Source organism: Bos taurus, chromosome 10 (genome assembly GCF_002263795.3).
Source record: "Bos taurus isolate L1 Dominette 01449 registration number 42190680 breed Hereford chromosome 10, ARS-UCD2.0, whole genome shotgun sequence".
Lineage (NCBI taxonomy): Eukaryota > Metazoa > Chordata > Mammalia > Artiodactyla > Bovidae > Bos > Bos taurus.
In genome coordinates this window covers 12,424,562-12,439,854 of record NC_037337.1, presented here as the reverse complement: position 1 = coordinate 12,439,854, position 15,293 = coordinate 12,424,562, and the positions used below count along the sequence as shown (strand labels likewise).

Below are 15,293 nucleotides of genomic sequence, written 5' to 3'. Positions count from 1 at the left end.
ACAATCTCCTGAATAGTTCACCCTTTCCTCCATTAATTTGTAAAGCCACCACTGCGGTTCAATAAGTTTTCACACATGGGTAAGTCTATTCTGTTCTATTGCTCTTTGTGTTTCTCATCTAAGGTTTAGTATCACAATAATAATGTTTTACACCTGAGTAGCACACCAGAATTCACAAAGCACTTTCAAATCTATTATCCAAGGCAAGCCTCAAAACAATCCCGTGAATTAGGTGTTATTCACATTTATTTGTATGAAGAGACTGAGGCTCATAAAGGTTAAGTTAATAATCCACGGACACCAGATATTAAGTGGAAGAGTAAGGAACCAACTCTTTCCACCAGACTCTATCAGGTAAGGTCAAGAACAGCATCTTTCCAACAGCTCCCAAACAAAGCTAAACGCACAGCCCTCATACAACTGAAATGAACAAAAACCTCGAAAAATGAACAAATGCTTTAACAACTATGGTTGTTGGCACAAATCTGTCCTTCATGCTTATCCTGTAAACCAACTTTATTCTGAAAGCAACCATGCCTTAGCCCCAATGGACTTTCACTGGTGTCTTTGCTACTGCTCACCTCAAACACAGAAAACAGCTGCTGACGAAGCCTTTTTCTTCTCACCTCAGTGGTGGTTTCTCATCAGGCTCTAGCTCTACAGCTCCAAAGACGGAGGAGAGATATGAAACCCTGACAGCTCTCTGTATCTCGGGAAGGGAGCATGTCTGATGCCCTCAAACTGGCAATACTGAAACTCACTTACACATAAGCTACAGAAAGCAGGGGGCGATAGAGAACTGTCCGAAAACCCAGAACCCAGCTTAATGCAGGTACTCCACAAATGGTCTTCATTAAGCAAATAAACGGAACGCTTCATCCCAAGCCAGAATCACCAGTTCCACAGGCCATGCGTGGAGCAATTAATTGGGAAGTTTTTAAAAAGGAGCAGCCCCTGACATTCAAAAGCTGGCCTGGCATTCACAGCTAGGACACGTTACTCTGCTATTACACAAGAACAGAATACCTTGATAAAATGAGATAAAGCCATTTCATAATTCTGTGCAAGCACAGACAAAAACATGGCCACACTGCCACTCACAAAACATGTTACCCTGCCCCTACGCCAAAATATGTGACTGCCACTCCTCTACCAATTAGTTTTATTCTTGTTCTAATCTCTCTTCCCTATATATGATTTATTCAGATGCTCAACCATAGCATTGGTCCTGTTTTCTCACAGCATCTAATCTAAAGTGAATCCTTGCTTCCTTAGTCTATCCCCCAGTCTCCAAAGTCCAAATTCTATAATCAGCTCTAACGTTCTAATGAGCTAGCCCCACAGGGTATGCTCTCCCTTGCTGTTATGAGCAATAAACACAACTTGTTTAACTAGAGGTGTGTTCCTGGCAGTCTCTGGTTATAGGGCATTGACTCCTACAACAAATCAGATGATCTGAAAGTCTATGCCGTCCTCTTTCCAGAAAGTTCTCCCAGTTTCAGTCTGACAAGAATACTTCATCTTATTTCTGTAAAGTGAAAGTGAAGTCACTCAGGTCCGACTCTTTGCAACCCCATGGACCGTAGCCTACCAGGCTCCTTCACCCATGGGGATTTTCCAGGCAAGAGTACTGGAGTGGGCTGCCATTTCCTTCTCCAGGGGATCTTCCCAACCCAGGGATCGAACCCGGATTTCCTGCATTGCAGACAGACGCTTTACTGTCTGAGCCACCAGCGAAGCAATAAAAGAATTAATAAACGCCACCAGGTAATTAATAAAAGAGAGGTAACAAATTCCTTTAACACCAGGGACCTGGTTTAATACTCAACCCCAAATCTATAAATAAACATACTCATGCACAGAATTTTTTGTTTGTATATAATATCCTTCCTCCTAGATAGAATACCCTTGGAAAGCTGAGTCTGTCTGACTCATCTTTGTAAATCTGTAGTATTTCACACATGGTAGGGGATTTCTTTTATGAATGATACTGACATGTTACTTTAAAACTAATGGTAGCACCAATGGATGCCTCAGAATTACAGACAAGAAATCTAGGTAAAAAAAACACTCAACTGGGGACAAAATATTTATTTTTTTCCCTAAAAATAAAAAAGGATTTCTCTTTCCAAAAGAAAATCCCATTTTTTTCCTCCACCTTTACATTTCTTTAACTATAAGATATTCCAAACGCATACGTTCATATTTGAAAATACACCAAATACAATTAACACATATGTTCATGTTTCTTAACTAAAAGGTTTATAACTTTCAGGAAAAATTTAAGTGTGATGCTTTCATTTGCCCAACAAATTTACATTTTTTTCCCCCACCACCACCACCCTACCTCCCCTAAAAACAGCTTTTCTGTTTGTGTTTCAGAAGTACGCCAGGATATCACATCCTTATTACAACTAGAGAGGGTCTCTGAGTTTAACTGGTCTACAAAATGTTTAACAATATCTAAGAGACATTGCCACGACACAAGGTCCATACTTTTCTTATTGATTACTGTTAGAATTCTCTCTAGAAAGAGACTTTGATGCCCATCTACAAAGATTTTGCTTTTTTCCTTTTTTATTAAAACACCCTGAAGCAGAGTAGAGGAACACTGTACAAAACATTTATTCATCCTCTGAGGTAAAAGTACAATTCAGCCGGGTTTAACATATTAAACGACACAGCGTGCAGTGTCACAGCCTAAAGCATTCTGGCCAGTACTATCTTTCAATAGGAAAACAGGTTTATATTCCAGAAGCAAAGACTGAATTCAACAAACTCAAGTCTACAATCAAAGATCACCTATACCTTGCAAGACAATATGCCAGATGGGCTGACAGACTGAATATAAACGCCTGACTCAGAGGCAGAGAGAGTTAAGCCGGAGTGAAGGAGGTTATAAAGTGCCATAGATGTCAAGGAGAGTAGGCAGTAAGAATGACTATAGAAAGAACATTCCAGACTACAAACTTCAGCTCCTCAACGATGGGAATCCTGGATGGTTTTCACAGAGACAGGGGGGTACATAGGTCCTGAGATGGCCACCAATTAAGAAGCCTCAGCTTGTTCACATGCAAGTCAATGAGATCAAGCATAAATGCTCAATGTGAGTTAAGATAATTTTGAAGTTCTGCATGCAACTCAGCAAACGTGAGCCCACAGTCTTCAGAAGAGGGGGGAAATCACTCCTTCGGGGTCTTCTGGATTTTAAAATGAACAAGAATGATTTCCATCACTGAATGGCTAGGAGGTGGGTGTGCCCCCCTCCCCCCGCCCGAGGCAGCGGCGGGCCTCTTGAAGGCCCGAGGGGACCGCGGGACCTCTAAGACCAGCGCTGGACGTCCAGCCACGGCCCGGCAAGCCACTGTCACACTGTATCTCCGACCCAAAGAGCTCATCCCACGCCTCGAGGGGCCTCGGCAAACCCGAATCCAGACAGCCAGGCCTCCAGGGCCAGGCTCGGGCTCCACCAGGCCGCAAACTGCGAACAAAGAGACTGCTGGGGCAGCCTCTGTTGCGCGGGGCTCACGCAGCACCCAAGGAACCTGAGCCTTCAGGGGGTCGCGCCCGGGGTCTGCCTTGATGAGGGGCAGCCCGTGCTCTGGCCTGGCAGCCCAGAGCGCACCGTGTCCTGGATCCCGTTGACGCGCTGCTGGCTCTCCGGAAAAAGGGGACGGGGGTCCCAGCGGGTCCCCAGAGCCGAGACCCGGCGCACGTCCCGCCGCCCGGCCTTTACCTGCACATCACTCAGCTCCACGCGCAGATACAGCTCGTGGTGCCGCTGAGCCCAATAGACGTGAGGCGTCAGCACCTGATTCTCCATAACCACACTGCCCAGAGCGGCTCGCTGCGCCTCGCTGTCTCAGGTAGTGCGCGGCTGGAACTGGTCAGACGAAGGCCGCAAACCCCCGAGCTCCGAAGTGCCGGCAGTCCGCAGCCTCCAGACGACCCACGCTCGCGGGCCGCGCCTGCGCAGTAGTGAGCGAGGGGCCGCGGCGCCGGCTCCCGCCTTGCCGCTAGCCGGGTGGGGGCGGGGGGGCGGGGAGGCGGGATGGGGTGGGCCACAGGAGCGAGTGGCGCCGCCGCTCGCTGCGAACGCCTCGGGAGTTGGCTGGTGTGTTGTCGTTCCTCTTACCTGCTGGAGGACGGTTAAAAAATAAGAGTAAAAACTGAAAAACGCTGGAGACTCATGAAGAACCGATTAGCATAGAGAAAGGACTTGGGATTGGTGTATCTGGAAGGTTCCTCCCATTTGTCACTCATTAATTCAACATTTGTTGAGCGTCTGCTATGTGCCTGAGCTGCAAAGATAAAACACCGAAGCTTCAGGAGTAAGTCACAGTACCTGACGTCTTGAAACCCTCAGTCTATTAAAAAAAAAAAAAAGCCGCAAGGAATTATAGACATAATAAGTATGATGATGGTTATAAGGGAAGCAGTGGGAAAGCGAAGAAGAGATCGGAAGAGTGTTCTAAGAGAGGAGAGTAGCCTTAAAGGCCAAAGATTTCCAACGCTATCCCATAGAACTTTACACGTAGATTATGGAAATATTCCATTCTGCGCTGTCCATAACGGTAGCCACTGCCCACATGGGGCTTTTTGACTACTCGAAATGTGGCTAAAGAGACTGATAAACTGAATTTTTTATTTCCTTTACTTCTAATTAATTTAAATTAATGGCTATTAATTAACGTCACAAATTAATGGCTATTCTATGGGACAGCGCAGGAGACTGTATCTCTAAATCGGAAACCCAAACTAGAGAGAATACCAATTTATATCTAATTTAAACTATCGCGTCTGTATCCACTTTCAGCCCCAAGTCGGCTTGGAGAGAAGAATTCGATAGGAAGCAACATGACAACGAAAACCAGAAATCTGGGACAAAATTGAACTTTTATAATTCAATCTGTTAGTACCCATTTATTTAGCAAAGTCCTGAGCACAGGGATCCAAAGATGAAATGATGCCAGTTCTCAGAAAACATTTAGCTCAGGGAGTAGGTCATATAAAATATAGAGGGTTTCAATATGAGAAATATGCTGAGCTCTAAAAAAGGCAGGAAGGTAGGAGCTGAGGGTTGTAGAAACCAGTAGCAGACATTTGAGAGTAAATCCTTGAGAGCTGGGCTGTGAAATGTGAGGAGGAATTTGATAGAGGAAGAAGCGGAGGTAGGGCAGTAGACCCACAGGGCGGGAGTCCAAAGTTGAAGAGAGATGGAAGGTTCTGCATATTGGGCGGTGGGGGCTTCCCAGGTGGCTCAGTGGTAGAGTTCGCCTGCTAGTGCAGGAGATGCAGGAGACTTGGGTTGCATCCCTGGGTGGAGAAGATCCCCTGGAGGGAGAAATGGTAACAGATCCCATCATTCTTGCCTGGAAAATCCTGTGGACAGAGCCTGGTGGGCTGCAGTCCGTGGGGTTGCAGAGTCAAAGGTGACTGGGGGACTGAGCACACGCACACATACTGGGGGTGAAGGGCATGGAGAAGAGAAGTTGCCCTGGGTCTCGAAAGACCCAGGTATTGCATCAGGGAAGTCTGTTTTAATAGCTGTTTGTACTTTATCCTACAGACACGGAGGAGTCAAGGAAGTTTGTTGCAGGAGATTAGCAAAATCATATATGCACTGGGCAAAAAAAAAAAAACAGTCAGTGAGGAGGAATTAGTAGGAGGCAAACCAATTGGAGGTGATATAATCTTCCTGTTATGACATAATGAAAACAGCAACCTTTGATAGCCTTGAATTTTAAAAATAAAATATTTTTTTAATTATGAAAGTACTTTTATTGCATTGCTTTTACTACAGTGTAGACACAATATAGGGCACATTTTAAAAACTGAGGTATAGGAACCAGGCAAATTTTAAATATTCGACTTCAGCTGAATTTTTGCATGTTTATACCTGTATAATTAATTACTATCCAGATCAAGGTCTGGAACATTTCTAACATACTACATGGTCTTTCATGTCAATAAACATTTGCCTACCCTTCCCTACACCCCAATAATTACTATCATGACTTGGATCACCGTAGCGTAGTTTTTGTCTGTTCTTGAATCTCGTGTAAATAGGATCGACAAATGTACACTTTGTGTCTGGTTTCTTTCATTCAACATAATGTATTTGAGATTTATCTGTGTTGTATGAATCAACAGTTCATACTTTTTTGGTTTTTGTATAGCATTTAACTGTATAAAGTTTTCACAAATTGCCCGTTCTTCTGATGATGGACATTGCATTGTTTTCCATTTTTAGCCATGAATATTTATGTACTTGTTTTTTGTGGATATACTACTCAGTTCTCTTGGGTAAATACCTGGGAATGGAATTGCTAGGTCATAGACTATGTATGTTGAGCTTTTGTAGATACTATTAGGCAGTTTTGCAAAGAGTTTTGATCAATTTACACTTGCACAAGCAAAGTTTGAAAGTTCTAGTTGCTCTCAGTCAGTCAGTTCATTCGCTCAGTCATGTCCAACTCTTTGTGACCCCATGGACCTCATCACACCAGGCTTCCCTGTCCACCACCAACTCCTGGAGCTTGCTCAAACTCATGTCCATCAAGTCGGTGATGCCATCCAACTATCTCATCTTCTGTTGTCCTCTTCTCTTCCTTCCTTCAGTCTTTCCCTGTGTTAGGGTCTTTTCCAATGAGTCACCTCTTCGCATGAGGTGGCCAAAGTATTGGAGCTTCAGCATCAGCATCAGTCCTTCCAATGAATACTCAGGACTGATTTCTTTTAGGATTGACTGGTTTGATCTGTTGCAGTCCAAGGAACTCTCAAGAGTCTTCTCCAACACCACAGTTCAAAAGCATTAATTTTTTGGCACTCAGCTTTCTTTACAGGCCAACTGTCACATCCATTCATGACTACTGGAAAAACCATAGCTTTGACTAGATGGGCCTTTGTCGGCAAAGTAATGTCTCTGCTTTTTAATATGCTGTCTATGTTGGTCATAGATTTTCTTCCAAGGAGCAAGTGTCTTAATTTCATGGCTGCAGTCACCACCATCTGCAGTGATTGTGCAGCCCAAGAAAATAAAGTCTCTCACTGTTTCCATTGTTTCCCCATCTATTTGCCATGAAGTGATGGGACTGGATGCCATGTTATTAATTTTTTGAATGTTGAGTTTTAAGCCAGCTTTTTCACTCTCCTCTTTCACTTTCGACAAGAGGCTCTTTAGTTCTTCTTCACTTTCTGCCATAAGGGTGGTGTCATCTGCATATCTGAGGTTATTGATATTTCTCCCGGCAATCTTGATTCCAGCTTGTGCTTCCTCCAGCCCAGCATTTCGCATGATGAACTCTGCATGTAAGTTAAATAGGCAGGGTGACAATATACAGCCTTGACATACTCCTTTCCCAATTTAGAACCAGTCTGTTGTTCCATGTCCAGTTCTAACTGTTGCTTTTTGACCTGCATACAGATTTCTCAGGAGGCAGGTAAGGTGGTCTGGTAATCCCATCTCCTGAAGAATTTTCTACAGTTTGTTGTGATCCACAGAGTCAAAGGCTTTGGCATAGTCAATAAAGCAGAAATAGATGTTGTTCTGGAACTCTCTTGCTTTTTCTAGTTGCTCTATTTCCTTGGTATTTTCAGTCTTTTAAATTTTAGTCATTCTGATAGTGATAGTAAAAGTCACTCAGTCGTGTCTGACTCTTTTCGAACCCATGGATTATACAGTCCATGGAATTCTCCAGGTCAGAGTACTGGAGTGAGTAACCATTCCCTTCTTCAGTGGATCTTCCCAACCCAGGAATCAAACCAAAGTCTCCTGCTTTGCAGGTGGGTTCTTTACCAGCTGAGCTATCAGGAAAGCCCTGGTCATCCTGGAGGCTGTATAATAAAAGTAATTTTAGTCCAGCATATCTGAACCCTGAGGTTTATCAACTGACCTCTGTCCAAGGTGAATTGAATTCAGGGCTCTTGGTAAGCAAGGAGACTGAATGTTGACATTCTGCCTCAGATGCTCCATAAGAAAAGTCCAGTGGAAGGGGACTTATCCAGATTGGTTCCACCACCACTAACCCATTGGATGACTTCTCTGGGCCTGAGCTTCCATATCCATCGAATGAGAGAGTTAGCGTCAGTGCCTGCCAATATTCTTCTCAGCTATTCCTAAAGTTTCCTGTGAGGACCACTATTGTGGGCCTCTCTCTCCATGGGAAATACAGTAAAAAAAAAAAATAGAAATGGGGAAGGGAAAGAGTAGCATCCAGGTAAATTATAAAAGATAGCAGAGGGGGTAAAAAGGCAGAGCAGAAGTAGCCCTGCCAAGCTGAATTAGGAAGGGCTGAGGGTTTTATGATACCAGTCAAATGAAAATGCAAACGAGCACTGTTTTTGTATTCGACTTTCCAGGTAAGCCTCCCCAGCCCTCTTTGGCCCAGGGTCACCCCTCCCTCCTCTGGCCACCAGAAGCATTTGCTGAGTGTTTCTGTGGCTGAAGCACATGGTGGTGGTGGCGTAAGTCATGTCCGACTCTTGTGACTCCATGGACTGTAGCCTGCCAGGGTCCTCTGTCCATGGGATTCCCAAGGCAGAATACTGGAGTGGGTTGCCTTTTCCTTCTCCTGGGGCTGAAGCACAGGCTCAGTACATAAATCTGTACTCCTGCCTTTGGCAAGTCATCATCCACATTCTCCTTGTCCAGCATTTTACAGAAGTTTTTTATATCTATAAGAAACTTTGGAAAATGAACTATTGAATTTGGCTGTGCTGTGTCTCACCCAGGATCACCCAACCAGATATCCTTAACTGAAATCAAGTTACTCTATCTAGATGGCACAAAGTTGAGAGTGGAGAGAGACTGAGAGATCAGCCCAGGCATCTACTGGGGAATCTGTGCCCAACCAGTTCATATCCCTGTAACCTCTTAACAATGCCAAGAGGGTGGTGAGCATTGCAGCCAATCATTGCTGTAAAAACCATCCCCTCAACCTGTCAATCCCCAGTTCGGATGACTGTGCAGAGATGCCCCTTTCCTTGAGTGTGGGGAGTGGCCTTTCCACCCTGTTCAATTTGACCTACCTGATAAGTCTTGGCTTTCTGGGCTGCCCATACGGTTGCCAGGAAGACAGTTGGTGTGCTACCATTTATGGAAAAAATAGTGGAGTGGAGAGAAGAATACTACATTTACATATAGGCATTTGTTTATGGGCAAACTTGGGCAAACTCCAAGAGATGGTGAGAGACAGGGAGGCCTGGCGTGCTGCAGTCTATGGGGGTTGCAGAGTCGGACCCAACTTGCGACTGAACGACAATAAATTTATGTATTGTGTTGGCCAAAAAGTTTGTTTGGGCTTTTCTGTAAGCTGTTACAAAAGAATTTTTGGCCAAGTCAATATCATAAAATGGGCTTCCCAGGTGACCCAGTGGTAAAGAATCTGCCTGCAATGCAAGAGACACGAGACCAATCCCTGGATCAGGAAGATACCCTGGAGAAGAAAATGGCAACTGGCCCCAGTATCCTTGCCTGAGAAATCTCATGGATGGGGGAGCCTGGTGGGCTACAGTCCATGGGGTCGCAAAAAAGAGTCGTGCCTGACTTAGTGACTAATACACACTCGTTAAAATATTACATAAAAAGTAAATGCAAGAATCTAATAACCTCAGTTTCTTGTGGGGAGGGAAACAGTGACTGAAAGACCAGCATAGGAGGATATTTCTACTATATATGCTTTTATTCAAAAAACTAAATATGAAAATTAACTGAAAAGGCTCCTTTTTGTTATGGCAGCTTGGTTTGTACTGTCTCCAAAAAGGTGCAAAATATAGAGGAAGTGGAAAAACAAACTCTAACCCATGGGATATGATGTAGTCAGCTGCTATTACCTGCTTATGATCTGTTTCCTCAACTAGATCAGAAGTCCCCAGCCTTTTTGGTACCAGGGATGGATTTCATGGAAGACAGTTTTTCCACAGACAGGGCAGATGGTTTGGGGATGATTCGATTGCATTACATTTATTGTGCCCTTTATTTCTAATCTGATGCTGCTGATTTGACAGGAGGTACCAGTCCATGGTCCAGAGGTTGGGGAACCCCTGAACTAGGTTGTAAGCCTCCCTGCAGCACAGATTGTCTCCTCTTGGTATCCTACAGCATCTAGTACAATGTTTTAAAAAGTAAATGCTTAAAATGTGCATGTTGATGATAATGCCCAGTGCTAGAAAAGTTTCAGTGAAATTGCCACACTCATGCTGAGTGTAGCTAAGGGCAGTGTGAATTCGTGGCATCATTTTGAAAAGCAATTTTGCAAGAAGTAGCAAGAAAAATGGAGATGTTTATGCTGGTTGGCTTTGTAATTCCCCTTTGGAGATTTTATTCTAAGACAATAATTTCAAGGAAGAAAGATGTATATATGAAGATGTTTACAATGTTACATAGAAAAACACTGGGACTTAAGAATGACCAAATGAATTGTGGTATGAGAATTCAGTAGAAAAACTATACAGCTGTGCAAAATAATAAGACACTAGCAGTATTGAAAATATTTATGATAAAAGATACAAAAATTTTGATTATAACTTTATATAGTGGTAAGATACTAGGGAGTAACTTGTATTTTTCTTTTCTTCCTTTTTAACCCTTGATCCTTCCCAATAGAGGGACACAGAGTCGGATACGACTGAAGCGACTTAGCAGCAGCAGCAGCAGCAGCAGCATGAGGCAACCATTGTTTTCTGGGAGTTGTGACTTTGGGGTTAGAAAACAAAGACAGATTCTTCTCTTTTAACCTCAGTTGAGTATTCAAGACAGAAAATATTTGGAGCAATATGCAGACTAAATAAAAATTGTCCAGGCACTCTTTCTGCCCCCTTCTAATGTCTATGTCAGAAGCTTTCTCTATCTCTTTTATACTTTATTTTAAAATTTCCAAGTATAAGAGGGAGGAGAATGTTTACAGATGAGAGAAATAAAAAGAGAGGCCTGATATTAATCTGTTAGTAAGGAAAGGATCCAGGATGGGAACCCAAGACTGCCTGACTCCAGAAATTCGGGCTCTGACCCATGAATACCTGAGCAAAAGTACCACTGCCTGAAGATCATGGACTGGTAGATGCAGAAGAACTGGGAGACAGGTTGGTCTCTGATGAGGCCCAGTGTGAAAAGGTGTCAGATTTTCTAAAAATGAGGTCAGAACTGCTGGTGTATCTGACTCTTTGTGACCCCCTTGACTGCAGCCTGCCCGGTTTCTCTGTCTATGGAATTTTCCAGGCAAGAATACTGGAGTGGGCTGCTATTTCAGGGGCTCTTCCTGACTCAGGGAAGAATCTACTTCAGGGGAAATAGTTTATTACCTACTTCAGGGTCCTTCCAGGAATTGAACCCTTGTCTCCTGCATTGCCAGCAGATTCTTCACCACTGAGCTGCCTGGGAAGCCCAGAACTGTATGAGGATCTGATTAGCTCAAACAGGCATGGATTTCAAGATGCAGTCCAGAGACTTCCCTAGTGGCCCAGTGGTTAAGAATCCACTTTCCAATGTAGGGGACATAGGTTCTATCCCTCTTCTGGGACTAAGATCCTATAAAAGAGGCAAGAGGGGCTACTGAACCCCTGTGCTCCTGAACCACAACTAGAAAGAAGGCTACAGGCCACAAGGGGAAAAAAAAAATCCTCCAGGCTGCAGCTAATACTTAACCAACTGATAGCTGATGCAGCCAAATTTAAATTAAAAAAAAATTTTTTTTTAAGTCGCAGCCAGGGTTCCCTGGAAAGGGTTCTCACTTGGCCTTACCACTCTGGCTTTCACTCACACTTACCTGCCTGCTGTCCATTATGTCAGAATATGATTGTTTTATGATGCTTTTTGTTTTGATTAGCAAGGGTGGATTTGTATCATCCCCACCATGCTATTTATTCAGACCATGTGTGCTAGATAACTTGCCTTTTCCTGAGGAGTTCCTAGAGTGTAGCCTAATATGATACAGTTAAGTAGGTTTTGTCAAGCACACATATACAAGTTTGGCAAGGCCCAGACCTGACTGATTCAGCCAGTAAATATACAAGGAGCCAGTTTAGGGACTTCCCTGGCAGTCCAATGGTTAAGAGTCCACCCTTCCAACTCAAGGGGGTGTGGGTTCAATTCCTGGCCGGGAAACTAATATCCCACATGCCACATGGCATGGTCAAAATAAAAAGAAAAGCAAGGAGCCAGTTTAGCCTCAGAAAGTGCATTACTTACATATACCACAAAGGGAAGAATGTATCAAGATGCCAGCTGCCAGTGATCCTTATCCCACTTATGAAAAAGGACACTCCTGAAGCAAAAGGGGCCAGGTGACTGCAATGTAAGTTCTGGGATAACTGCCTGCTGAGGAGCCAGTTCTAGGCTGCAGCTAAGAGGTTTTTATATTCTCAGCTCTATTCTGGGGGGGTAGGAGGGGATGGGGCAGAAAGTCTCCAGCTCATCAGACCTGCAAGGGGACAAGGTCTTCAGAGGCTTCTGGTCCTCTCCAGTTTCAGAAAAGTCACAACGCATTCTGCTACAACTCAGGTAAGTATCGGTTTGACCCTTTTACCTGGGAGGGAGGCCTTTGTGGTTACATACAAGGTGGCCAGGGTTCATGAAGATGTTCTCCCACAGCTTTCTCAGGGTTAGAGGCTTTTTAAGCCTGCCAGCCTGCTATGTGTGTGTGTGTGCTTAGTCGCTCAGTCATGTCCAACTCTTCTTTGCGACCCTTTGGACTGTATCCCACTAGGCTTCTCTGTCCATGGAATTTTCCAGGCAAGAATACTGGAATGGGTTGCTATTCCTTGCTCCAAGGGTATTCCTGACCCAGGGACTGAACCCTTGTCTCCTATGTCTCCTGCATTGCAGGATTCTTTACCCACTGAGCCATCAGGGGAGCCTTAACCCTGCCACAGAAAGAGAAAATAAGACTGAAAACAAGAAATATGAATTCAAATCTAGTTCAGTCCATCATTAGCCACATGACTTCAGAAAATCTTTTACCTCTCTGGAGTGTGTTCGTTTGTCTTGAGGGGGTTGGTGTTTTTCTTTTCCCCTGAGCTTTACTGTTAATTTCTTTTTTTTACTTTATATTGATATAGTTGATTAACAACATTGTGTTACTTTCAGGTCTACAGCAAAGTGATTCAGTTATACACATACATGTTTCTATTTGTTTTCAAGTCATTTTCCAATATAGATTATTAAACACTATTAAGCAGTATTTCCTGTGCTACACAGTAGGTCCTTGTTGGTTATCTATTGGAGCTTGTTTTTTTAATCAATAAAATTATATAGTTTTTGTTTGCTTTTGAGGAGGTCTCTTTCCTCTTATTTGAATGTAAACTGCACAAAGTCAGGGATTTTGCCTACTTTGTTTACTATTATAGCCCCAGTGCTTGGAACAGTGGCAGGCACATGGCAGAGATTCAGTAAACATTTTTGTTGTTGTTCAGTCGCTCAGTCATGTCTGACTCTTTGTGACCCCATGGACTACAGGCAGCTTCCCTGTCCTTCACGATCTTCTGGAGTTTGCTCAAACTCATGTCCATTGCGTTGATGATGCCATCCAACCATCTCATCCTCTGTCGCCCCCTTCTTCTCCTGACCTGTCTTCCCCAGCATCAAGGTGTTTTCCATTGAGTAGGCTCTTCGCAGCAGGTGGCCAAAGGACTGGAGCTTCAGCATCAGTCCTTCTAGTGAATATTCAGGGTTGATTTCCTTTAGGATTGACTGGTTTGATCTCTTTGCTGTCCAAGGAACTCTCTAGAGTCTTCCCCAGGACCACAGTTCAAAAGCATCAATTCTTTGGCACTCAGTCTTCTTTATGGTCCAATTCTCACATCCCACGACCACTGCAAAAACCATAGCTTTGACCAAATGGACCTTTGTGATGTCTCTGATTTTCAGTATGCTGTCTAGGTTCATCACAGCTTTTCTTCCAAGGAGCAAGCATCTTTTAATTTCATGGCTGCAGTCACTGTCCAAAGTGATTTTTGAGCCCCCAAAAATAAAGTCTGTCACTGTTTCCATTTCTCCCCCATCTATTTACCATGAAGTGATGGGACTGGATGCCATGATATCTTAGTTATTTGAATGTTTAGTTTAAAGCCAGCTTTTTCACTAATGAAATGAAGATGTTTTGCTTATTTTGTTAGCATGTGCATTCAAAGTCCTTTCAGGTGTTTTGTGTTTGTTTTAGTTTTTTGCACAAAATTCATAGAGGAGTCCCAATGAAAAAATGACTATTCTTTTAGGGGAACAACTGAAAAACAAAATTCTGAGTGAAGACACATTTAAGTTCAGGGTGAATAATTACATAAATAAACCCTCATGACACCTCTGCCAAATGGTTCCTTGCAATAATAGAAAATAGGGAAGGCCCAGCTTGTCCACTGTTTGATTCTACACCTAGCACCTTCCCAGTCATCTCCCAAGGCTCCTTTTTCCTCTTTCTCTCAGACAGTGTGTAGTGCAGAGTAGAAAATAAATTACCCGTCAAGAGACCTGCCTCTGGTTCTGCTAAAAGCAAGATCACTCCCTTCCTTGCCCTGAGCCCCAGTTTCTCCATCTTTCTGTATCTGTATGACACACATGGTTTTCCTTAATTGTAACTAAGTGATGTTAGTATAGCACTTTCACAGATCAAGAAACCATGTGAGCTCAGAGACTAACCCGCTGAAGGTCATTAATTAGTACCAAAGCCAAGCTTTCTGACTCCAAGTTCACATTTCTTTGTGTGTCAGTTGCTCAGTCGTGTCTGACTCTTTGCGATGCCATGGGCTGTAGCCCACGGGGCTCCTGTGTCCATGGAATTCTCCAGGCAAGAATACCAGAGTGGGTTGCCATTTCCTTCTCCAGGGGAATCTTTCTAACCCAGGGATCGAACCCAGGTCTCTCACATTGCAGGCAGATTCTTTACCATCTGAGCCACCTGGGACGTCCTTTCAGGGTTCTTTGCACCGTATCAGTGAGACACCTAGAAATCCCCAGGCGGAGGTCCCCTCCCTCTCCATGTCTCCTCTATGAAGGGACAGGGATTTTTGCCCGACTTGGCCCCTGTTCTAATCTCAGCGTTTACAATTCCTCCTCGCACATAAGAGGCAGTCAATATGTATTTGTCGAAGGAAAAAAAAAAAAAAAAGATGAGACGTGCCACAATTCTTCCTGTAATTTCCAGCAAGTTACTGCCGTTTTCTGGATTTGTTCTGTCCCCCACTCTCGCGGTTTCTTTCCCGCTCCTCGTTCGCCCCTCTGGCCACTAGACGGCACTGTCAAAAGTGAACCCCATCTAACAGAGAGCGGCGCCCTTCTTGGCCCCGTTGCGCCTTCTACGGTC

At 43.9% G+C, this 15,293-nt stretch overlaps 1 protein-coding gene and 1 long non-coding RNA gene across 2 annotated transcripts in view; one reads left to right on the top strand and one right to left on the bottom strand.

The window, feature by feature from the left end:
• The window catches only part of HACD3 (3-hydroxyacyl-CoA dehydratase 3), a 29,927-nt gene extending 25,993 nt beyond the window's left edge, over window positions 1–3,934 (bottom strand). Inside the window, 1 exon segment of the mRNA NM_001103316.1 lies at window positions 3,737–3,934. Within this exon segment, the coding sequence (NP_001096786.1) occupies window positions 3,737–3,823 (87 nt within the window). The 5' untranslated portion in view covers window positions 3,824–3,934.
• Window positions 3,935–4,038: 104 nt separating this feature from the next.
• Window positions 4,039–10,808, top strand: LOC132346329 (uncharacterized). Its single transcript, XR_009496120.1, has 2 exons — window positions 4,039–4,331; window positions 10,607–10,808. It is a non-coding gene; the product is annotated as an uncharacterized lncRNA (long non-coding RNA).
• The last annotated feature ends 4,485 nt before the right edge of the window (window positions 10,809–15,293 follow it).